At 39.5% G+C, this 25,276-nt stretch overlaps 1 protein-coding gene across 1 annotated transcript in view; it reads left to right on the forward strand.

Moving 5' to 3' along the window:
* Nucleotides 1-25,276, forward strand: part of PHTF2 (putative homeodomain transcription factor 2) — a 167,935-nt gene that overhangs the window by 74,702 nt on the left and 67,957 nt on the right. The window contains exons 3-4 of the mRNA XM_017880436.1: nt 23,714-23,770; nt 24,090-24,101. Coding sequence (XP_017735925.1) covers nt 23,714-23,770; nt 24,090-24,101 — 69 coding nt within the window. The remainder of the gene's footprint in view (nt 1-23,713; nt 23,771-24,089; nt 24,102-25,276) is intronic.

Genomic DNA, 25,276 nt, shown 5'->3' on the forward strand with positions numbered 1-25,276 from the left:
GGTCTTACTTTTTAAACTTAATCCATTTTTATTTATTTTTTGCTATGTTGTATTCAGGGTTCTCTAGAGCGACAGAACTAATGAAAAAAATTTCGCTATACTATAATATATTGATTTATTAAGTGTTAACTCATCACAAGGTCTCACAATAGGCCATCTGCCGGCTGAGGAGAAAGGAGAGCCAATCTGAGTTCTAAAACTGAAGAACTTGGAATCCACTGTTCAAGTGCAAGAAGCATCCAACACAGGAGAAAGATATAGGCTGGGAGGCTAGGCCAGGCCAGTCTCACTTGTCACATTTTTCTGCCTGCTTATATTCTAGCCATACTGGCAGCTGATTAGATTTTGCTCACCTAGATTAAGGGTGGGTCTGCTTTTCCCAGCCCACTGACTCAAATGTTAATCTCCTTTGGCAACACCCTCACAGGCACACCCAGCATCAATACTTTTTATCCTTCAATCCAGTCAAGTTGACACTCAGTATTAAGCATCACAAGCCCACCCCTTGTCAAATTGAACCCATACACATCTCCTGAGATCATATATAATCTTCAGTAAAGACAATAATAAGCCTAACATAATACAACTATCCTTTGTACAACCAGAAATGCACCAATCCCCATTCCAAATAATATTACGTGAAGTTAACAATACTTAAATGCTGATGTGAAGTCAATAAATCTTATGTCACATGATAAAGGAGAAAAGAAATAAAAATGAAGTTATTTTCTTAGTACAAGTGTATACATGCACACACATTTTTAACAGAAGAAGGAGGAAACACTCATGAGAGTTACAGTCCTTGTTTCTGCAGCTGATCATGTGGTTGTAGCTGGTATTGATGACTACCTTCTTCTCCTACCCATTCTGTATTCCCTTGGCCTTCAGCAAGCACCTCAGCAAGTCATGGTTTTTTCCCTGGTGGAGTGACCCAAACCTTCATTCCTGACTAGTCTGGGTCATTTGTAGTCCTGTGTGAACTGGACTGTTGTAGTTTCCCATTGACCTTAATCACAGGGCATGGTAATACTAAGAGACGCCCTAATGGATCTCGTGTATTCTATGCATACTCTTCCTTACCTCCGTTGTGGAGTAGTAGACTGATTTCATCTTGATAGTCTGGGCCAATCACTGTAACTCCTTTCTTAGCCTGTTGACTTAAAGGTAGGAGGAGCCCAAAGTGTCCAGGTGGCAATCTTAACTTCAGTTTAATGGAGTTGTTGTGTCTCCTAGTGGCAGTGTTCCTCTCTCTGGAACTGAGACTTCCAGGCCAGCAGAACGTAATGTCTCAGGAACAGAAAGCAAAAGTTTTACTAGTGGATCATTAGGGGTGATGGTGAGTGGTACTACTTCCACTTCTACCCCTTGATTTCTGAACCTGTGAATCCTGGCTATGGGAGAAACAGTAACATATATTGTACGCTGATTCAGAGCATACACTTTGCGCCAGCCCTGCAAAGTATTGTCACCTAGTTGCCATTGTAATTGTGACTTTAAAAGTGCATTCCACTGTTCTGTCAATCCAGCTGCTTCAGGATGATGGGGAGCATGGTAAGACCTGTGAATTCCATAAGCATGAGCCCACTGCCACACTTCTTTAGCTGTAAAGTAAGTGCCTTGGTCAAAGGCAATGCTGTGTGGAATACCATGATGTTGGATAAGGCATTCCATGAGTCCACGATGGTAGTCTTGGCAGAAGATTGCATGCAGGTTAGGTAAACCCATATCTGGAGTAAGGGTTTATTCCAGTGAGGACAAACCTCTGGCCTTTCCATGATGCAAAAGGTTCAATATAATCAGTCTGCCACCAGATAACTGGCTGATCACCCCGAGGAATGGTGCCGTATGGAGGACTCAGTACTGGTCTCTGCTGCTGGCAAATTGGGCACCCAGCAGTGGCTGCAGCCAAGTCAGCCTTGGTGAGTGGAAGTCCATGTTGCTGAGCCCATATGTAACCTCCATCCCTGCCACTTTGTTCATGGGCCCATTGGGCAATGACAGGGGTGGCTGGGGAAAGAGGCTGAGTGGTATCATCCTGTCCACTTGATTGTTAAAATCCTGCTCTGCTGAGGTCACCCACTGGTAAGCACTCACATGGGATACAAATACCTTCACAGTTTTTGACCACTCAGAGAGGTCCATCTACATACCTCTTCCCCAGATTTCTTTGTCACCAGTTTTCCAATCATGCTTCTTCCAAGTCCCTGACCATCCAGCCAAACCATTTGTCACAGCCCATGAATCAGTATATAATTGCACCTGGCCATTTCTCCTTCCATGCAAAGTTCACAACCCCAGGTACACTGCTAGAAGTTCTGCCCACTGGGAAACTATCTGTGAACCAGGCCCTAGTCTTCTCTTTCTCTGTCGGCTGATCATAGGGAACTCCCCATGAGGCCATCGCTGCAGGCTGAGGGAGAGAAGGCAGGCTGGCAGGAGTGGAGACCGTGGGCATTTGAGGCACTTCCTCATGTAACTTACTGTGCATTCAGGACCTGTTTGAGCCCAATCACGTATATACCACTTCCATTTGATGATGGAATGCTGCTGTGCATGACCCATGTTATAGCTAGATGGGTTAGAAAGCACCCATTTCACAATAGGCAGTTCAGGTTGCATGGTGACTTGATGACCGGTAGTCAAATGTACAGTTTTTACCAAAGCCCAGTAACAGACCAAGAGCTTTCTCTCAAAAAGAGAGTAGTTACCTGCAGAAGATGGCAGGGTCTTGTCTCCACTGTAATTCACCTATGGGGACCTGCCAAAGGCTCCAAACAGCATCCCTATCTGCCATTCACACCTGCCAATCACATCATTGGATTGGCTGGGTCATATGGCCCAGGTGGCAGAGCAGCTTGCACAGCAGCCTGGACCTGATTCAGAGCCTTTTCCTGTTCAGGACCCCACTCAAAACTGGCAGCCGTTCAGGTCATGTGATAAATGGGCTGGAGTAGCACACTCACATGAGGAATGTGTTGCCTCCAAATTCCAAATAGGCCCACTAGGCGATGGGCCTCTTTCTTGGTTGTAGGAGGGGCCAAATGCAGCAACTTACCTTCACCTTAGAAGAAATATCTCAACAGGTCCCACACCACTGGACCCCTAGAAATTTTTCTGAGATGGAAGGTCCCTGTATTTAGTCGGATTTATTTCCCATCCTCTGGCACACAAATGTCTTACCAATAAGTCCAGTGTGTTTGCTACTTCTTGCTCACTGAGTCCAATCGGCATAATGTCATCAATATAATGGACCAGTGTGGTATCTTGCGGAAGCACAAAGTGATCAAGGTCTCTCCGAATAAGATTATGACACAAAGCTGGGGAGTTGATATACCCCTGAGGTAGGACAAAAAATTGCTTGCTGGCCTTGCCAGCTGAAGGCAGATTGCTTCTGGTGGGCCTTATGGACAGGAATGGAGAAAAAGGCATTTGCCAAGTCCATGGCTGCATACCAGGTACCAGGAGATGAGTTAATTTACTCAAGCAATGAAACCACATCTGCTACAGCAGCTGCAGTTGGAGTTACCACTTGGTTAAGCTCATGGTAATCCACTGACATTCTCCAACATCCGTCTGTCTTCTGCACAAGCCAAATGGAAGAGTTGAATGGGAATGTGGTGGGAATCACCACCCCTTTGTCTTTCAAGTCCTTGATGGTGGCACTAATCTGCGCAGTTTCCCTCTAGGGATGCGATACTGGTTTTGATTACTGTTTTTCTAGGTAGAGGCAGCTCTAATGGCTTCCATTTGGCCTTTCCCACCACAATAACCCTCACCCACCTGGTCAGGGAGCCATTGTGGGGGTTCTGCCAGCTGCTAAGTATGTCTGTGCCAATTATGCATTCTGGTACTGGAGAAATGACCATAGGGATGAGTCCATGGACCCACTGGACCCACCGTAAGTCAGATCTGAGCCAAAACTCCATTAATTACCCAACCACCTTAAGTCCCTACCTTAACAATGACATTTTGGGTCCCCTAGAATCAGTGTCAACTCAGAGCCAGGGTCCAGTAGTCCCTGAAATGTCTGATCATTTCCCTTTCCCTAGTGAACAGTTACCCTGGTAAAAGGCCAGAGGTCTCCTTGCGGAAGGATGGGAGAAAGATTCACTGCATAAATTATCGGTAGTGTAATGGGGCCCTTCCTTAAGGGGACCCGGCCTCCCCTTCATTCAAGGGGTTCTGGGTCTGTAAAAACAGCTCAAGTCTGGAAATTGGTTGAGGGGCCATGATTCTCTGTTTTTATAATTCAAATTAGTCTTTTGTCCATTTGACCTAGAAGTTTTCTGCTTGTATAAATTAAGCAGAAATGAAGTAGGCTTCCTATCAGTTTTACTTCTAGGAACACTGATTGATTAGCCAATGCCAGAGCTCTACATGAGTCAGACATTTCTGATTGCCACTTTGTCTCTGCTGTCCATTATGGTAGCCACACCCACCTTGCCTTTGAGGGTTGATTGCTGCCACTTGGCCCCTGCCACCTGGGATCCAGTTATTCCCATTGTAATTTAAATTTTGTAGTTGAGAGACTGCACTTCCCACTGTTAGATCTGACGTACCCAGAAGAGCAATTACAGGGCTCTTCAGAGATGCAGGTGCTGCCCTCACAAATCTGTTTCACAAGGCATTGGTCAAGGGTACCTCTTCTGGACCCTCCCAGCTGGGGAGGTCAGTAGGTCTAAAGTGACTAATTCACTCCACTAGCCCAATCTCCCTAAACCTTTAGATCCTTTCCTCTACATTAAACCAAGGGAGATCAGACATTTCCAGCTCACTCAGAGTGGGCCATCTTTTAATCCATATCTCAGCAAAACAAGCAAATAAGCTATTAGAACCTTTTTTTTTTTTTGAGACAGAGTCTTGCTCTGTCACTAGGCTGGAGTGCAGTGGTGTGATCTCAGCTTACTGCAACCTCCACCTCCCGGGTTCAAGCGAGTCCCCTGCCTCAGCCTCCAAGTAGCTGGGATTACAGGCATGTGCCACCACGCCTGGCTAATTTTAGTAGAGACGGGGTTTCACTATGTTGGCCAAGATGGTCTCGATCTCCTGACCTTGTGATCCCCCCACCTCGGGCTCCCAAAGTGCTGGGATTACAGGCGTGAGCTACCACGCCCGGCCTAGAACCTTTTTTAACTCCTGGAGCTGCAGCGTTAAATGCAGAGTCCCTATTTAGTGAGCCCAAATCCATAAATTCAGCCTGATCCAAGTCTTTGTTCCTTCCATCATTATCCCACACCCTTAATATCCATTCACATGCCTGTTCTGCAGATTTCTATTTATATAAATTAGAAAACTCAAGCAGATCTTTTTGAGTGTAGCGCATGTCCTCATGGGTCACACTCTCAACCCCATCTCTAGGGGCCCGCTGGGACTTTAGTTATGCCTCTAGAAGCAAACAGGGGTTTGAGTGGTGGCACCTGAGGAGAATCAATGTTATCTTGCCTCACAGCTGCCTCAGGGGAGGTCATCACTGTTGCCTCAGGCAGCACAAGGTTTATCTCTTCAGACAAAGGTGGAAAGGCTAATGGCAGCATGGGTCGGGGAGGGGATATTGCCGCTACTGGGGATGGGGAAGCTGTTTCTTCTGGCAAAAAAAGGTTCATCAGAATTTACAAACTCAGTGTCCTGCCTCATCAGGGTACTCCCACGTGTCCCCATTCCACGTTTCAGGGTTGCATTCTTTTCCATCAAAGCACTCACTTTAACAGTAGACACCTGGTGATGCTGTGCATGCAGCTTTCGTTGAAGGTCAGCCACTTGCGTGATAAGAACTTGTGTCTGGTTTTCCACAATTTCAGCTATTTCTGTAGAGGAGATAAGATTCTCACCCAGGGCAGTCTTAGCAGATTTGAGGCTCAGTATCTGCTTCTGAAGCCAGGAGATAGAATCCCTGAGTTCATAATTTTCTTTCATCACTTTGTCCACTGAACTTAGGAGCAACCAACCAGTTTCATTATGTTCCTTGGTTCTCCACATATGGTCAAAGGTATTGTGTTGAGTCACTAAACTCCTTGCCTCTCACAAGTGATGAATCAGAAGTGTCAAATGCATTTATTTTGCGTAACTCTCCAAACAAACATCACGCCAAGGACTAACAGTGTTCTCCATACTATTAGAAGTAGAGTCCTTAGCATTTTTGGGTCTAATCATATTAAGCAGCCAACTCCAGAAACCCCAAAACCAACAACAGAACTCCATCCTTAATATTCTGTTCCTCTAGAACCACTCCTGGTACCAAAATCTGTTAGTCAAAGTTCTCTAGAGGGGCAGAACTAATGGAATAACTATATATATAAAGGGGAGTTTATTAAGTATTAACTCACATGATTACAAGGTCTCACAATAGGCTGTCTGCAAGCTGAGGAGCAAGGAGAACCTGCCTGAGTTCCAAAACTGAAGAACTTGGAATCTGCTGTTCAAGGGCAGGAAGCATCTGGCACGGGAGAAAGATATAGGCTGGGAAGCTAGGCCAGTCTCTCTATTCATGTTTTTCTGCCTGCTTATATTCTAGCCAGACTGGCAGCTGATTAGATTGTGCCCACCCAGATTAAAGGTGGGTCAGCCTTTCCCAGCCCGCTGACTCAAATGTTAATCTCCTTTGGCAACACCCTCATAGACACACCCAGGATCAATACTTTGTATCCTTCAGTCCAGTCAAGTTGACACTCAGTATTAACCATTACATATGTGGTAAAATAGAGGGGTCTAGTTTCATTCTTCTGTATATGGATATCAGTTTTCCCAGCACCATTTATTGAAGAGACTGTCTTTTCCCCAATGAATGTTCTTGGTGCCTTTGTCAAAAATAAGATGGTTATAAGTATGTGGATTTATTTCAGAGTTCTCTATTCTGTTCCATTGGTCTCTGTGTCTATTTTATGCCAGGCCCATGGTCTTTTGGTTACTATAGGTTTGTAATATATTTTGAAATCAGGTGGTGTGCTGCCTTCAGCTTTGTTCTTTTTGCTTCCAGTCACTTTGGCTATTCTTTTTCTGATATTATGTGGTGCCGTATGAATTGTAGGGTTGCTTTTTTCTGTTTCTGTGTAGGGGTTGCGTTGACTCTGTAGATTATCTTTGGTAGGATGGTCATTTTTACAATATTCTCCTAGTCCATGAGTGTGGGATGTCTTCATTTTTTTGTGACCTCTGATTTCTTTCATCAGTGTTTTGTAGTTTTCCTATATAGATCTTTCACCTCCTTGGTTAGATTTATTCCTAGGTTTTAAAAAAAATAGTTTAATTTAAAAAAAAAATCTATTCCTGTGTGTGTGTATGTGTTTTAAAGAAAACAGCCATCTTCTTTAAAATTGGAATAACTCTGTCTACTTCCAGGATTGTTATAAGGATTAAACAACATTGTTTAAGTAAAGTAGTTGGCCCAGAGCCTCCTATATCATGGTTGTTATATTTGTTGGCTAATAACAACAGGTAATGTTTATTTATTTATTTATTTATTTATTTCATTTATTTATTTTTTGAGACGGAGTCTTACTCTGTTGCCCAGGCTGGAGTGCAGTGGCACCATCTTGGCTTACTGCAAGCTCCGCCTCCTGGGTTCACGCCATTCTCCTGCCTCAGCCTCCCGAGTAGTTGGGATTACAGGCGCCCACCACCATGCTTGGCTAATTTTTTGTATTTTTAGTAGAGACAGGGCTTCAGCACATTATCAGCACATTAGCCAGGATGGTCTTGATCTCCTGACCTCATGATCCACCTGCCTCGGCCTCCCAAAGTGCTGGGATTACAGGCATGAGAAACCATGCCAAGCCAATAAAAGGTAATATTTATTGAACACTTCGTGTGTGCCACACAATGTCTGAAAGTACTTTACATACATTTCATCATCACAAAAACCCTATTAAATACATATTACTGCCATTATCCTGATTTTATAACCGAGGCCATTACAGTTTAGAGAAGTCTAGTAGTTTTCTTAAGGTCACACAGTGCCTGTGTGCTTGAGCCAGAATTCAGATCTAGTTGGTCTGGGCCATAGTATCTGCACTCTTTACTTAACAGTGATTTCACTCCCCACTGAACAACCAAATCTCCCCTATTTCTTTTACTTTTTTCTTACCTGGCTTTGGGTTCTTAGGTGGTTGAGAGAAGTGGCATTAAATGTGTTGTCTGTGTCTCATTCCCTGCCTGGACTGCCATCAAGGACCAGCAAATGCTCAATAAGTGGTAGCAGCAGTTACTGATTATTAATACAACTATCACTTTAACTTAAGTGTTTTTATTCTATTAGAAGTCTTGTACATTTACTGACTAGGTTGATTTTGGTCAGTGTTATTTAACTGAGTAAATTCAATTTTTATAAATGCATCTGTGGCCAAGAAAATTAGAACCAGTGTTGATTAATGTCTTAGATTAGGTGGGAAGATGAAGTTCATGTCTTCTGGAGTTTTTTTCTCTTTTAAGTTTCATATGTAAAATAAGAGCAACACTGTTGTTAGTGGTAAAATGAAGATAATGTTTATATCCCATCTTTCACTGTGTTTCTTTGATTTAGAAGCTAAAAAAGTCAGCTGGGCTTAGTGGCTTACATCTGTAATCCCAGCACTTTGGGAGGACAAAGAGGGAGGATCACTTGTGCCCAGGAGTTCAAGACCAACCTGGGCAACAAAGTGAGACCCTGTCTCTACTAAATAAATAAATAAATAAATAAATAAATAAATAAATAAAATAAAGTAAATTATCCAGGCATGGTAGTACACGCCTGCAGTCGCAGCTACTCAGGAGGCTGAGATGGGAGGATCACTGTGATTGCACCACTGCATAATTTAATAATTTATTTTAAATAATTTTCAATGATTTCCATTCTATAATAATTCAAATAACACTTATCAAAAATTCCAAATAATTATGAATTGAGTAATGTTAAATTTTATGGATTTGGCTCTAAAAGCTTTAACACTTGGGAATTATTGTTATAGGTTTGTTAAATAGAACTTGGATATTTACCCTTAAGTATTTTCACCCTCTGTTTGATTTAAATAAGATATATTTGAATTATTTTCCCATGATTAATAGAAGTCAGTAATGATCTTTTCTTTTCTTTTCTTTTCTTTTCTTTTTTTTTTTTTTGAGACAGTCTCGCTCTGTTGCCCAGGCTGGAGTGCAGTGACACAGTCTTCGCTCACTGCAACCTCCACCTCCTAGGTTCAAACGATTCTTCTGCCTCAGCCTCCTGCGTAGTTGCACTGTGCCACCATGCCCAGCTAATTTTTGTATTCTCAGTAGAGACAGGGTTTCACTTGTTGGTCAGGCTGGTCTTGAACTCCTGACCTCGTGGTCCCCCCTCTCGGCCTCCCAAAGTGCTGGGATTACAGGTGTGAGCCACTACGCCCAGCCAATGATGATCTTTTCTTTCCTCACTAGCAGGGTCTTCACAATTCATCATCCAAGGTTGAAAGCAGAGGTTAAATTATCTTTGCTAAAATTACTTTTTGGGAAAGGTTATTAATCACATAGTCGCTTGATAAATAAATCCACTCAGAATGTACTGCCATGTACCAGAAAGTTGGAAAATAAACAGTCTTCATAAATTATGCAGAATGGTATTGGTTTGCATGCATTAACAGCAATGTTCTCATTAAACTTGGGCCAGGAAAAAACACCACGGTGTTCTGCTTCTACTTTTCATCACATGTGTAAACTGTGCCAACATCAGCCAGCTAAGACGTGGGAAGGAAAGGAAACCAAGGCTGTGTAGGGCCCCTTAGCAGCAGAATTTCTAGAAACTTCTCTCTTGGGATCTGTAGTTAATGTTAATTTTATTCCTCTGTATTAGCTGTCTGTCTCTGTTTCTCCTACTCATGTGATGTCTGGAATGGAAAGTCTGGCTCCACTTGAGTTGTGTGTCTGGCTTTGGGTCACTGTTGGGGGAAGGGGATGTGCAGAATAAAATAACACAGACGTGGAGGTTGGGAGTCTCTGTCAGAGTATAGCAAGACTTCAGTACTTTACGCTTAGTGACGTAGTTGCCCAATTAATTCATCTTGCCTACTGCCCGGAAAAACCAAGGCACTGAGAACAGCAGGTTTTTGCAGCCAAGAGTTGAAAAATCGCAGGGCCAGGCAAGCAGAAAAGAGAGTTTATTATTATTCAAATTGGTCTGTGAAATTTTGAAGACTGGGTTTTGTTTTGTTTTTGTTTTTATTTTTTGGATTTTTTAGGATAATTTGGCAAGCAGTGGGCTAGGGAATAGGAAATGCTGATTGGTTGGATCAGGGATGAAATCATAGGTTGTTAAAGCTGTCTTCTTGCACTGTCAGTCCCTGGTTGGGATTACAAGACCAGTTGAGCCATTTTATGGGTCTGGGTGGCGCCAGCTGGTCCATCAGAATGCAGGGTCCAAAAAATACCTCAAACACCAATCTTAGGTTTTACAATAGTGATGTTATCTGTAGGAGCAACTGGGGAGGTTATGAATCTTGTGACCTCTGGCTACATGACTCCGGGGCCATAATTTCTAGTCTCGTGGCTAATTTGTTAGTTTCACAAAGGTGGTTTCAAAGGAGGGGGTAGTTTTGGGAAGGGCTATTATCATCCTTCCTTTAAACTATAAACTAAATTCCTCCCAAAGTTAGCTTGGTTGCTCCCAGGAATGAACAAGCACAGCTTGGAGGTTAGAAGCAAGATGGAGTCAACTATGTCAGATTTCTCCTACTGTCATAATTTTGCAAAGCAGTTTCAGTGATTGATTTACTGATTTTACGTAAGTATAATGAGAGATGGGTATTGAATCAACTAGATGTGTTTTTAATCTCTAAATTAAAGATTTAGTTCTTTAAGTATTAAAAAGGGTGGCTTGGCATTTGACGGTTATTGAGGGACCCCTGAAGTGACACTGTATCTAGATATATCTAACTAGGTAGGTGGATCTATCTAGTTCACCTGGCCAAACGGCCTTTTTTCAAACCTGCTTTTATTCTATGATGCTGTGGTTCATAGTAGCAATGCAGTCCCAGGTACTTAAGCCAGAAACTGTCATCTTTATTTCTTTCTCATGCATCCATATCCAGTGAGTTTCCTATTCTTGTACATTTTGTCTTACAGACATTGGTCCTTTCAGACCATCTCTCAGTGGCATGCAATAGTACTTACTTGATTCTGCTTTGAATTTGACTTTTTGAATATTTTTTCCTTGTATTTATAACTTCTTAGAAGCAGATTCTACTGTAATCATAGTGTTACTAGCGTTGAGGGCTAATCTTTTTAATATTTTTTGAGGACTGAAGGACAATAGTTGGGGAGGAGTCAGATGAGACGGTCCATGGCTGCTGCTGCTGCTTCTCATATGGCCAACCCCTCATGGCTGCAGAGGCCAAAAGAACTCATGATGACCTTCTCTCCTTGGCTTCTTCCAGAACTTGGAATTCTCCCAGCTCTACCACAAAGCTGTTTGCTGAGCTCCCTTTCTTCCATTCCCTCCCTTTCCTGTATGAACCAATTGAATTATTTCCACCACCACCTAATGCAATTTAAGTTACTCTTCTGTCACACAGATGGAATGATTTTGTTTTCCTGGGTAATTGGCACATTTTCGCATTTTGGCTCTTTAACTCATTTTTTTCCCTGATGTTCAAAAATGGATGGATAATTGACATAGTCAATTGTTTATCATCTATCTGCCCTTTTATACTACTAAAATTTCTGATGGTTTTGTTGTTAAAATATCTCTTTAGCTGAAAGTTTCTCTTATGTATCTTATAGGAAAAACCAAATTTATTTTCATAAATTGATTTTGAGCAGTGGCAGTTGCTTTCTTAATAACTTGCCCCCTTCTACTCACAGTACTTTTCCATGAGAAATGTATACAAAAGCATCTAGACTAACACCTAACACTTGATTGTTAGTTGAGGGTATTAGCTCCCTTTTCCTCTTGATTTGTAAAATACTGGTTTTTATTATAAATATTAAAGTGATACATATTTATCATAGGAAAAGTGGAAAATGCAGGTTAAGTATAATAAAAGTTAAAATCACACAGTTGCTCTACTGTTGACATTGTGACTTTTCCCCAACAATATTAACATTGTATTTTTTATTTTCCTGTTTTCATGTAACATTACCAAAAGTATGTTCTCACATTACTAAATATCCTTTAAAAACATAATTTTATGACCATAACATTTTATTCTCTGAGTATGCCATAATGTATTTATTAAGCCATTTTCTTATTTACAAATAGCTTCGGAAGTTGTCAGACTAATCTTTTATTTCTTTAGGAGCATTTTAGAGATAGAGATTTCTCAGTAACTCAGTAAATAGGAACATTCTCAGGCTCTTGAGATATCAGTCCCCACATATAAAATCATTCTCCCATCTTAGCTGCCATCCCATCCTGTATGTAGATACCCTCTTCATCTCTCTCAAGATCTTTATTCTAGACCTTCTTTGTTTTTCTTGGGCTCCAACACCTCACACCAAGATATCTTATAAGTGGATGTCCTCCTTACCCTGCTTGAGCTTCTGTACCCTGTGCTGGGTCACCCCGACATGTGGTCATCCTTCTTGCTCTGCTTAGGCTCTGACTCTCCTCACCCCCACAAAGTCCTCCTTCACATCCCAGTTGGATTGATACCCCATGCTTTGCTACACCCATGCATCAGGCTCTCTCCACTGTAGCTCTGGCACCCTGCTTTAGGCCCCCATGGTTCTGCCCCATCTAATGGCTTTAGTGCTGAATTGTTCAGGAGAAGCAGAGGGAAAAGAGAAAGGAAGCTATAAAGATTAAATGAGGAAACTTGCAAGTGCATAGTATCATGCCTGGCATACTGTAGGTGTTTGGTGGTAGAGTATGTGTGGATATTTAAATTCTACTCCTGATCCTGGACTTTTGAACCTTGGTGGTAAAAGGAAAAATACAAACATAACCTACTTGACTGCTTCTAATACCAACTCGGCTGCATATGCTGTATCTGGTATCCCTCCAATCACTGTCTCTAGTGGACAATATATTCTGTCTCTCCAAGTGGTTGTTTTTTACCTTTTTTATTGTCCCCATTCCCCAAACTCCCCAACTTCCAAATCTCATCTAATGACTGCCTACTGTTTAAACGAGATTAAGTTTACTGACATTAACGTATTTAACTGCCATGACCACTTCAAAATATTTCAGTATTTTTAGCCCTCCTTGCTTTACCTTCTTTCTTGAAACTCTTTCCTTGTTTAGCTTTTATTAGTATATTGTCCTAGTCCTCTTCCTACCTATCCAATTTTTGTAAGTCTCATTACCTGCTTTTGATTCTTCTCCCCTCCATATATATGTTTATCCTTCTTAATATTTTGTTCTTGGTCTCCATAATATATTCAATTTCCTTAGGCGATCGAATTGACCAGATAACATCCAAACACCCAATTTATGCTGCTGAGGTCCAGATTTTGTACCTTCCCAACTCTGCTGATCTCTAGCCATAATTCTTGGCTGTCTTAGGCTCCAATGGTGGGTTTTTTTTTTGTTTTTTTTACTTCTTTTTTCTTTTTTTGTAGAGACAGGCTTTCGCCATGTTGCCCAGGTTGGTCTTGAACTCCTAGACTCAAACCCTGCCCACCTCAGCCTCCCAAAGTGCTGGGATTATAGGTGTGAGCCACTGTACCTGGCCAAATGGCCTTTTTTCAAACCTGCTTTTATTCCAGGATGTCATGGTTAATAGTAGCAGTGCAGTCCCAGGTACTTAAGCCAGAAACTGTCGTCTTTATTTCTTTCTCGTGCATCCATATCCAGTGAGTTTCCTATTCTTGTACATTTTATCTTACAAATATTGGTCCTTTCAGACCATCTTTCAGTGGTATGCAACAGTACTTACTTGATTCTGCTTTGAATTACGACTCTGTGAATATTTTTTTCTTTAGATTTATAACTTCTGAGAGGTAGATTCTACCATAATCATTTCTCTTCATTGAAATAAAGAATACCTTCAAGACGTTTTTCTAAACTTGAGTCAGTGTTTTACTATGTCATTAACTGGTTTTCCTTGGCAATAGGAGATTGATCAGGATTCGTGATTTGGTTATAGGTATGTGGTCTGTAGTCTCCTTTTTTGGGGATTAATGCAGAGAATGGTGTCGTTTTAGATGATGTTGGGAATATTTTAAGTAGCTTTAGCTTTAATTACTGATAATGAATGCAATCTTTGATAACTACCTAGATTTTAGTATCTGCAGATAAGAATGTGTTTGGTGTTTTGATCCAAATGGCTAGATAAATATATAAATTGACAGAATTCTAGAAATCTGTTTTCTTCCTTGAAAAGTCACATTGTCCCCCAACCAAAAGATTTCAAATCTTAAAAAAAAAATTATTTATTTTTAAATTTGCCTTCTACTCAAGTAGCTTTACTTTTTTTGTAACACTCTTTTTTTTATTATATTCCGATAATGATTGATAGAAAAATAAATAAATGATTGGTTAAAGCAAAGAGATTTGCAAGTGGTTGCAAAGCAAACTCTTTGCTTATAGTCAATAATATTTATTCCATGGTTTAGACTTCTTTTCCCAATTAGGATATCTTAAATTTGAATACTTACCCATTTAAGGTCTTCCTGAAATAACTCTAGAATTATAAGGCAATATTTTTAATGATTGGGTTAAAGATCTTCTGTGGTTTGGCCTCTCATTATGCTTTTAGAATTTTTAAAAAAGATTGATTCAGGAAAGTTAGAGATTTGGTAAAATAATTTGGTAGTTGTTATGCATTTGAAAGAGTTGCTAGCTTTGGACATTTTCTGAGACCACAGCTTTCTGTGTGACATTATTATCATCATAGCTTATATTGTGTAATTAAATGATTCATCTTCCTCATTTGATCCTCATCATTAAAGTCACCTGAGTGTCTGACGTATACAAACTTCTTTAGGGGTGTGTGTGTATGTGTGTGTAATTGTCCATTGCACATCTGTGTAATGGACAACTAGAAACACTGAACAATATGTAGATTAAAATAGGATGTTGTAAAAAAAAAAAGAATAGGGTAGTACATAAATTGAGTAGTAGTGAGAATAGTAGGTTAGAAATAAGGCCTATTAGGAGCAGTTTCAGGATTCAGAGAGATTTCTAGGTGGTTCAGGAGACAAATTTGTTTGAGAAGTAGTAGTTGTGAGCCAAAAAACAGTGAAAACCTATTTGATACCCAAAGGAGAACCTATTTGAGAACTTTACTTCCGAATTAAAAGTCTTAATGTCAAAATAATTATTTTTTACTATTTCTGGATAAGATTTGTCTGAAGGTTATTCATCATTCTAATGATTTTAAGTGGCCCAGATGTCTCTTCTTTATTTTTTGTAATATGAACAGAAGTACTGAGAATAATTGTCGAATGTTCATCATGAAAACATAATTTTGGGGATTATAGATAATTTTCTTTCATTGGTGATTAGTGTTTTATTCTCACATCCACTGTTTTGTTCAGTAACTTAACTTTGTTATATCACTTAGCCCTCTCAGTTTTCTCTTTTTTATCAAATTTATAGGTAGACAATTATGGCAATGCAAACCATATATTTTAGGTATCTTGGCACATGTGATCTTGTCCACAAAATGATTTTGTTGACAGCTCCATTTTCGTCTGTAAACTGTAAGCAGTTATCAAAAGTATTACATCGGCAATTAATTAGGAAAAAGACTTTTATCTGCACACCCCTGTTTTGGCTTTCTTCATTTCACTCTCAGTGCCTTTGTGTACTACTCATAACTTAGCTCCCACTTATAAGTGAGAACTTACGGTATTTGATGTTCCATTCCTGAGTTGACAAAGTGTATTTTCTGACTGATAACATTTATTTTTATAAAAAGACTCAAAAGATTACCTTTGGTTGTACAGCTATTAAATCACCATTAAAATATGGAATGTTGGCTGGGGGCGCTGGTTCACCCTTGTAATAGACAACATTTATCCTGGCACATGATTGGCCTCTGATGTTTGTTGCATGGAGTTCATCTAGGAAGAAATTGGGGCTCTGTTTTCTTTTTGTATGGCATTTAGTGTTTGTGAGAATTAATAGCTTGCTTTTCAGAATTTCTTAAATGAGATTCAGAAAAAAGAAACTAAACATGGTGGCAGGAAAAATTAGGGCTTTGACATACAGTATTATGATATATCTGTTCATTAGTTAAGGAAACTAGGTGCTTTAAATATGTTTGCAAATCTGGGTCTCCTTTTGCCTTGCTTATTTTTATTTGTGAATTATTAATCTTTTATCTAAGCACTTAATCTAATTAAACTATTGATAACTACCTTTTTGAAGCAAGACACCTTTTCTTTGGCCTCTTGATACCTGAGCCACTGCTGTTCTGAATGTGATAACCTAGGGGTAATTAGATAGCCTAAGAGTAGCTTTTCAAATTGTTTTTCAAAGATACTTATTTTCTAAAATTCCTAAGTGATACATGTTTCTCATTTCACCATCTAATTATCTAGATTTTAACATTTGTATTTTTGATACCATCATATTCATTACAAAGTTTTTTCATAGGAGCCAGAGCTGACCTTGGCAGATACGTAGACAAAGGCAGTCTTTTTCTCTACCTACCAATCATCCCGTTTCTTTACCCTTTTCTTTCCCTCCCAGTTTTCCCTTCCTCCATTTCCCCCTTTCCGTCTTCTTCCCCTTTCCCATTTCATTTTGTTTGTCTCAGTGTGTAGAGACTTGTAAATATATAAAATTAGAGTAATGGTAGGAGGAGGTAGATGATTCTCTGTAAAGTTCCTATTCAGTGATAGTAACTTAACTAGTTACTGTGGAACATATTAGTTTCTAAGATAACTAGTTCAAATTACTTTAGAGTCCAATAGACCTGGGTTAGAATCCTGGTTTATAAAAGTAGTACATCTCCATTGTGGAGAGGGGCAGGGGAGGAAGTGATACAGTGGCCGGACGCAGTGGCTCACGCCTGTAATCCCAGCACTTTGGGAGGCTGAGGTGGGTGGATTACTTAAGCCCAAGAGTTCAAGTTCACATAAGGAGCAACATAAGGAGCCCTCATCTCTACAAAACATAAAAAATTAGCTGAGCAAGGTGGGGCGCACCTGTGGTCCCAGGTGCTCAGGAGGCTGAGGTGGGAGGATTGATTGAGCCTGGGAGATCAAGGTTGCAGTGAGCCAAGATCATGCTACTACACTCCAGTTTGGGCGACAGAGTGAGACCCTGTCTTTAAAAAAAAAAAAAAAAAAAAGTGATACAGTAACAGTGAATATAAGGCAGAAAGGAAAAGTGCTATTGTCTTTGGTATTTCTCAGAGGTAATCATTATTAATGATTTTCATGTATCCTTCTAAATATCTGCTGTATATATTTACATGTATTCAATATAGCATATTAGTTGTGTTAATTTCAGCTTTTTACAGCATGTTTAACGTGTTCATTTTCCTGTTAGAAATTTTCCTGTTAGAACAGTCTTCAGTAGGTCAGAAAGCATCTAAAGAATATTAATTTAGTTGAATTTTCATCTGTTTGATATTACTAAATTCTAGTATCTCAATTCCTTTTTTTTCTTTTGAATCTTATTCCTCTTACTCTTTCAGGATGCTGTTCCATAATTATTGTTGTTGTTTTTTTTTTAAATCAGTTTTGACCTCTGTAATGGCTCAAACTTTAGATGAGAAAACATACTAGAAGTAGAGACGACAGAAAATGATATTTGGATTTTAAGACTTCAGTCTTCTCAGGGAAGTAGTAACTGGCTAGACATTCTTTCAGGAATGGTGATGGTCACAGTAGTTAGGAATTAAAGCTTGTGGGAAGAAAATCTTTAATTGACCTTGCTGTCATTAAGAGGAAAGAGTTATTGTGAGGCATTGATACAGGACTGCAGGACATGTTGCCAAAGATACAGGATGAGTTTGTAGATGACAAAGTGCTTGGTCATCTGGGACCAGGAATGGAAAAGCTGACTGTAGGTCAGCTCTGGGTATGAGTGCACCAGAGGCTTAAGGTATTCAGGGCATCTCTGGGAGTAATAACAAGAGCATTGATAAAGTTGCTTACCATAGCCAAGCACCAGAGAAAGGACTTCACATTCTCACAAGGTACAAAACTATTGGCTACAGAATATAAATCAGGATTTCAGAGTCTCCTCTTATGTGATGGAACAATGTTTTTCCCTCTTTGAAACAGATCATTACTTATGAAGAATATGGTTGGATATCTATACTGTTACTTGTACATTAATTACCTTGGTATATCTATTTCTGTGTATCTATCAACAAAACATTATTTGAGTATATTTCCTTTTAGAATGTTAAGTACTTTTTTTTTTAAGACAGAGTTTCAATCTTGTCGCCCAGGCTGGAGTGCAATGGCGCGATCTTGGCTTACCGCAACCTCTGCCTCCCGGGTTGAAGTGATTCTCCTGCCTCAGCCTCCTGAGTAGCTGGGGTTGCAGGCGCCTGCCACCATGCCCAGCTAATTTTTTGTATTTTTAGTAGAGATGGGGTTTCACCATGTCGGCCAGGCTGATCTGAACGTCTGACCTCAAGTGATCCGCCCACCTTGGCATCCCAAAGTGCTGGGATTACAGGCATGAGCCACTGCACCTGGCCTAGAATGTTAGGCACTTTTAAAGAAATCTCTTTTCTATGAACCTATGGGTTATGTTGCATAGGCCCTTTTCTAAACACACAAACACCAGAGGCATTGGGGAGGGAGAAGAAAAGAGAACAGTTAAGAGGTACCAAAAATGTTGAAGTAGTCAAATATTACATAGTATTTATTTCTCAATTGAAGACATACCATCTTATTAAAATTACTGTACCATTAGACAAACGTTACCACTGAGCTTCTTTTAGTCTTTTGTATGCCATTTTAAAAAAGTAGTTATCTTCTTCCTGAGTTTTCTTTCACAGAGAACTATAATTGAACTTGGCCTTGCGATTTAATTTTATGTAGAAGAAATTTGTTAAAAACCACCTATCAAACTTGTGTGACTCAGTCAAGTCTGCCAAGTTGCTCTGGGCAACAGAATGAGACCCTGTCTCAAAAAATTAAAAAAATAAAATAAAAGGGATACAGTAACAATAAATATAAAGCAGAAGGGGAAAGTGCATTATTTGTGTTTAGAGGTAAAGTGGAAATGTGTGTTAATAGGAATGTCTGTTAGGGGTTAAATATAAATGTTGGAAACTATTTTGGTATATTTGTGTGTTAGAGGTAAAATAAAAATGTTGGAAAACCTGTCCTGTTATTTTTTAACTTTGGTAGCACAGCTCTGCAAATTATTCTTGATCCATGACCCTAAGTCTTGAGAAGGTGGTTCTTCTCTTTCCTAGTCCTAAGTGTCACTTCTTTTCTTGCCCTATAATGATTGACAGTAGAATTATGTTTCATTCAGGGAAGAGCTTCACTCTAGTCACAGGGATTCTGATTTACTGTCTTGCCAGCTGGGAATAAAGTGAGACTAAAGGCCAGAAGAGATCTTTAGAATCCCTTCACTCTCACTTCTAGCATCTGGCTACCACTCTGATTTAATGAGGCCTCTGGTGTACTACACACATATCCCAAGAAACAAACAATTTCAGAGATAATTCAGTCTGAATTCATATGTAAGGGTAATTTGTTAAAGGCATATACATTATTAAGCAAAACCCTGAACATCTCCTTCTGAGACACCTGCATTTAGGTTAACCAGCATCCCACCTGCATTTATGTTAACCAGCATCCTAACAGTTTTCTCCAAAAAAGTAGTCTGTTTGCCTAAGTAACTAAAATGTTCATTCTGGTGGAATTTTTTTTTTTTTTTTTTTTGAGACTCTGTCACTAGGCTGGAGTGCAGTGGTGCGATCTTGGCTCACTGCAACCTCCACCTTCCAGGTTCAAGCGTTTCCCCTGCCTCAGCCTCCTGAGTAGCTGGGACTACAGGTCTCCACTACCACGCCTGGCTTTTTTTTTTTTTTTTTTTTGTATTTTAGTAGAGACAGGGTTTCACCATGTTGACTAGGATGGTCTCCATCTCCTGACCTCATGATCTGCCTGCCTTGGCCTCCCAAAGTGCTGAGATTACAGGCGTGAGCCACCGTGCCTAGCCTATTTGGCAGTATTTCCAAAACAAAAGAAGTCTGCTGCAAAGGAGAACTGATTCCTGCACTTACAGACATTTAATTGCTGTAATTGAAAATGAAATTTATCTAGCTTAAAAAAATTAAGACCCCGCCCCGACACCATGAGATATTCTATTAATAGTAAAAGGTGCCCTTCCTCTCACCTATCAAATCTTTGAATAAATGTGTCTTTCCAGTAAAANTGACTAGGATGGTCTCCATCTCCTGACCTCATGATCTGCCTGCCTTGGCCTCCCAAAGTGCTGAGATTACAGGCGTGAGCCACCGTGCCTAGCCTATTTGGTAGTATTTCCAAAACAAAAGAAGTCTGCTGCAAAGGAGAACTGATTCCTGCACTTACAGACATTTAATTGCTGTAATTGAAAATGAAATTTATCTAGCTTAAAAAAATTAAGACCCCGCCCCGACACCATGAGATATTCTATTAATAGTAAAAGGTGCCCTTCCTCTCACCTATCAAATCTTTGAATAAATGTGTCTTTCCAGTAAAACAAACCATTTTATCCTGTGTCTTTTTTAATAGGAATGTCTATCAACCCACCTTTAGGATTGCATTTTGCTGTTTACAATGAACTATGTCAGCTTTCAGGAAGCATTTCCACTTTACCTACTGCCTCACTGTGGAGTTTCTTAGGCTTTCTGTAGCTTTCTAAGCCTGGGGCCTATTGAGTACCATGCTGGGGTTACACTGAACCTAGTTATGCCAAAGATTGACATGCATTTCTGATTTGGTCTGTTGAATAGGATTATTTTATTTTTCCTGATTTTAGGATTATAGGACATATATCTACACATTCACATTCTTGAGTCACCTAGAAATAAAAATAGTTCTTTTGTAGACAAGTTAGGCACCCTTTTGTATATGAAAACAAAATACTGCTGAAATAGTTATTAAAACATATTGGTACATATTCTTTATTAGTTTTAAGTAGTATTTTACTGAAAAGTATGCAGTGCATTGAAATGTTACACTTTTTTTTTTTTTTTTTTTTTTTTTTTTTTTTTTGAGACAGGGTCTCACTCTGTCACCCAGACAGAGTACAGTGGCATGATCATGGCCCACTGCAGCCTCGACCTCCTGGGCTCCAGTGATCCTCCCACCTCAGCCTCCTGAGTAGCTGGGACTACAAGGGCGCACTACCATGCCCAGCTAATTTATTGTGTTTTTTGAAGAGACGGGGTTTTGCCATGTTTCTCAGGCTTGTCTTAAACTCCTGGGCTCAAGCAGTTCTGCCTCGGCCTCCCAGAGTGCTAGGATTGCAGGCATGAGCCACCGTACCCAGCCTAAAACACAAATTACCGCACCTGGCCTAAAAAATAAATTTTTTATTTGCATAAGCCCAGTTATTCTGAATTACTCAATTAGAGCAGAATTATTCATGTGGAATCTATGTTCCCATACTTACCTTTTTTGATTTTAAGGAAGATGATTGATTGATTGAATTTAGAATTTAAGAGGATGAGGGGCAACTAGTCACCTCAGGTCAGCTCTACCATTAGGACTAACTAGTTGGTTGTTGTTTACCTAGAGTTTCTTAATCCTGCTTCATAGAGACTCACGGCAGTTTTAGTTACATATAAGTATGTTGTTTGGTCTAGGTGTTACAATATTTTAATTTTGGGGGTATAACACGATTTTGTTGTTGTTGTTGTTGTTGTTTGTTTTTTGTTTGAGATAGGATACTCTGCTGCCCTGGCTGGAGTGCTGCAGTGGCATGATCATGGCTCACTGCAGCCTCAACCTCCCAGGCTCAAGCAATCCTCCCACCTCAGTCCCCTAAGTAGCTAGGACTACAAGCATGTGCCACTACACCCAGCTAATTTTATAATTTTTTGTAGAGATGGGTCTTACTACATTGCCAAGATTGGTCTCAAACTCCTGGGCTCAAGCGATTCTCTTCACCTCAGCCTCCCAAAGTGCTGGGATTGCAGGCAAGAGCCACTCTGCACTCAGCCATAATATGATTTTTAAAATAAAAGAGTCATAGGAAAGTGGTAAAAAAGAGAATAGGATTTACAGGACCAGAAGAATTAATATGAGCAAGATAATGTAAAAGAGTGACTTGCCGGGCATGTTGGCTCACGCCTGTAATCCCAGCACTATGGGAGGCCGAGGCAGGTGGATCACGAGGTCAGGAGATAGAGACCATCCTGGCCAACGCGGTGAAATACCGTCTCTACTAAAAATAGAAAAAGTTAGCCGGGTGTGGTGGCACGCACCTGTAGTCCCAGCTACTCGGGAGGCTGAGGCAGGAGAATCGCTTGAACCCAGGAGGCGGAGGTTGCAGTGAACCGAGATCGTGCCACTGCACTCCAGCCTGGGTGACAGAACGAGACTCATCTCAAAAAAAAGAGAGAATAACAGACATTAAAGGCTCTTATCGAGTCACTTAAGTTATTTTATTCTACCTCTACGTTTAAACCATTCTGGTGTTCTCAATTTCTCAGTTCTTGAAATTGAAATTTAAAAAATAATGGGTAGAGTAAAGGACTTCAGGGTAAATTATGTTGTGAGTCAGAAAATACTCTTTCTTCCTGTATTTTCTTATAATATCTTTATCTATCTTTGGTCATTTTGTGTCTTAAGTGTAGTTATCTGAAATATTTTTAATTTGTTAGGATTCTACTTTTCAATTAATGCAAATAATGAAAATTCCTAGTCACAATTGTATGGTGTTGACCCATTTCAGTGTCCTTTTGGATATGGGGAATTAAGTGGAAACTGGAGACAGTAGGAGCTAATAGGAAATAACTTGGATGGGAACAATAAAGAATGATTTGGTCATCCTGCCCTGTTGAAGGTTTAGTTCAGAGAACTTTCCAGCATCTAAGAATAAATAAAAATAGAAGCTGTAAGAAATTCTGCTTCATAATTATTTTCCTGTGTCTTCAATCATTTCACAACTTTGTTTTCCAGTTTAAACTTTAAGTGGTAATTGTGGTCTGCATGTTTATAAATTTTAATTGTATAGAATATTAGTACTTTTCTTCTTTAAAATAATGCCATAAAGAATTTATCACTTGAAAGATTTTCCCCAAATGTAACAGAGCTGTAGCAATTGTGTTTATTTACAATTAAGGATTCCCTAGGGTAGTGGTTTTCAACATCAGAATCATCAAGAGGGATTTTAAAGAGTTTTTAAATTTTTATTTTAGGTTCAGGGATACATGTCCAGGTTTGTTATATAGGTAAACTCATGACTTGAGGGTTTGGTATAGAGGTTATTTCGTCACCTGGGTACTAAGCATAGTACCTGATAGTTTTTTGTTTTTTTTTCTTAACCTCTCCCTCCTTTGAACCTCCTCCCTCAAGTAGGCCCCAGTGCCTGTTGTTCCCTCTCTATTCAAGAGGGATTTTTAAAACATAGGTTTTGGGGCCTCACTCCTGTATTTCTGATTCAGTAACTCTGGAGTGGAGCCTGAGAGTTTGCATTTCTAACAAGTTCCAAGGTGACACTAATACTGCTGGTCCCAAAATCATACTTTGAGAACCACTGCAATAATACGATACTGATCTGAGAAGTCTGAGATAGGGCTAAATCTAATCTGTGCTGAATGAATACTGAGTTGCTTATATTTCAAGCAGAGTTAGACCTATTTGATGGGTACCAGCAGTGATCATTTAATGTAGTGTTGTCTTCTTTTCATAGATTGGAGCATATGATCAACAAATATGGGAAAAATCTGTTGAACAGAGAGAAATCAAGGTAACGAGTTTATTTCATTTTGTTTATTTTGAAACATAGTTCTATGAATTATTAATTACATTTTCTGTAGTGTTTTTTTCATGTACTTTTAAGATATAAATTACTATTCTATTGAAGTTTTTAAAGAAAGGAGTAAGCTTTATTTACCATAGTCACGTTTACTTCTGATGGTGGTTTTTTTCTTTTTATCATCTTTTGTTCTTTTAAAATTGAATTTCTAATGACTATTTTTTTTGTCAGCTTTTTTCCCCTTTCACTTGTCACCTTATACTTCTAGTTTGCTTTTCCTCCCTTTTGATGCTGTCATTGCTCTGTACAGTTTATTAAACTGGTAAGTGTTTCAGGATTTTTCCCGCCTGAGTGATCCTGTGCAAATGCTGCTCTGCTTAATTGAGATCTGCTTTTTGGTGCTACTAACAGATTGACTTGGACTCAGAAAGAGTCACTGAAAAGTTGGTCATTTAAAAAAAGAATTTAGGACAGTAAAGCACTAATTAAAATGTTTTTGTAGTAGGCATTTTCTTCCTGAACATGTAATCACATCTCTTATGCTGATAAAATATTCTCATAGATTACCTCGCTAGCATGAAAACTGTTTTTCAACTGAATTTATTGTTTCTCAGCACTCTTTATTGGTAATAAGATTTGTATTTTTCATTTGCATAGATACTAATCAGTGTGTTTCTGCACGAGCTAAATTTAATCTGGGCACAGACAATATTACTTTAGTTACTTGACATTTTCTGTTTTGTATAAAAAGGTTTACATTAGATTGAAAACCAGTCTCTATAGTTACTAAAATCGGTCCAAAATTTGTTAATGTTTAGACTACTTAGTCACTTGTAATAAAGAGCAAGGTTCTTTCCCATTTGGCAATGATAATCTCTAAACTTTTGAGGAAGGATTAATACATTTAACAAAGTTGTGATGTGTGTAAAATATAGGATTAAGTCATGGGACAGAAAGATAAAACGGATTATAGTTTTGTAGGGGAGATACATAATTACACGTGAGATAAATTCCTTTAAGAGAGGCATGTCTAAAACTCTATAGGAGAGTAAGGGGAGACAAGCCTGGGGAGATTGGGAAAGATTTCATAGAGGAAGCAGTTCATTAACTTAAGGAAGACATTTCAGACAGATGAAGAGCAGATGGAAATACATGTAAAGGGTGGAAGAAACGTGACTGAGGCAGGGCTCCTCAAGTGGTTTGATTTGGTAAAAGGTTGGATAGAGGAAGGAGAGTAGTGTCATTAGGAGTAAAACTAGAAAATGGAAGTCAGATTATGAAGGGGCTTGAGTGCCTTGCCGAAGAGTTTAGACATAATCTGGAAAACAACAGGGGAGATATTGGAAGATTTTTAAGCAGAAGCTTATATTTTAACAAATATACTCAGGCGGCACTAAGGATGATAGGAAATACTGGAAGAAGAGCACATTTAGAATTTTGTTATAGAAATATCTATTTGGTACTTGGGAGGAACATTTAAGAGTTCTCAGTTTATAA

This window comes from Rhinopithecus bieti, unplaced genomic scaffold (genome assembly GCF_001698545.2).
Source record: "Rhinopithecus bieti isolate Rb0 unplaced genomic scaffold, ASM169854v2 scaffold_11291, whole genome shotgun sequence".
Taxonomy (NCBI): Eukaryota; Metazoa; Chordata; class Mammalia; order Primates; family Cercopithecidae; genus Rhinopithecus; species Rhinopithecus bieti.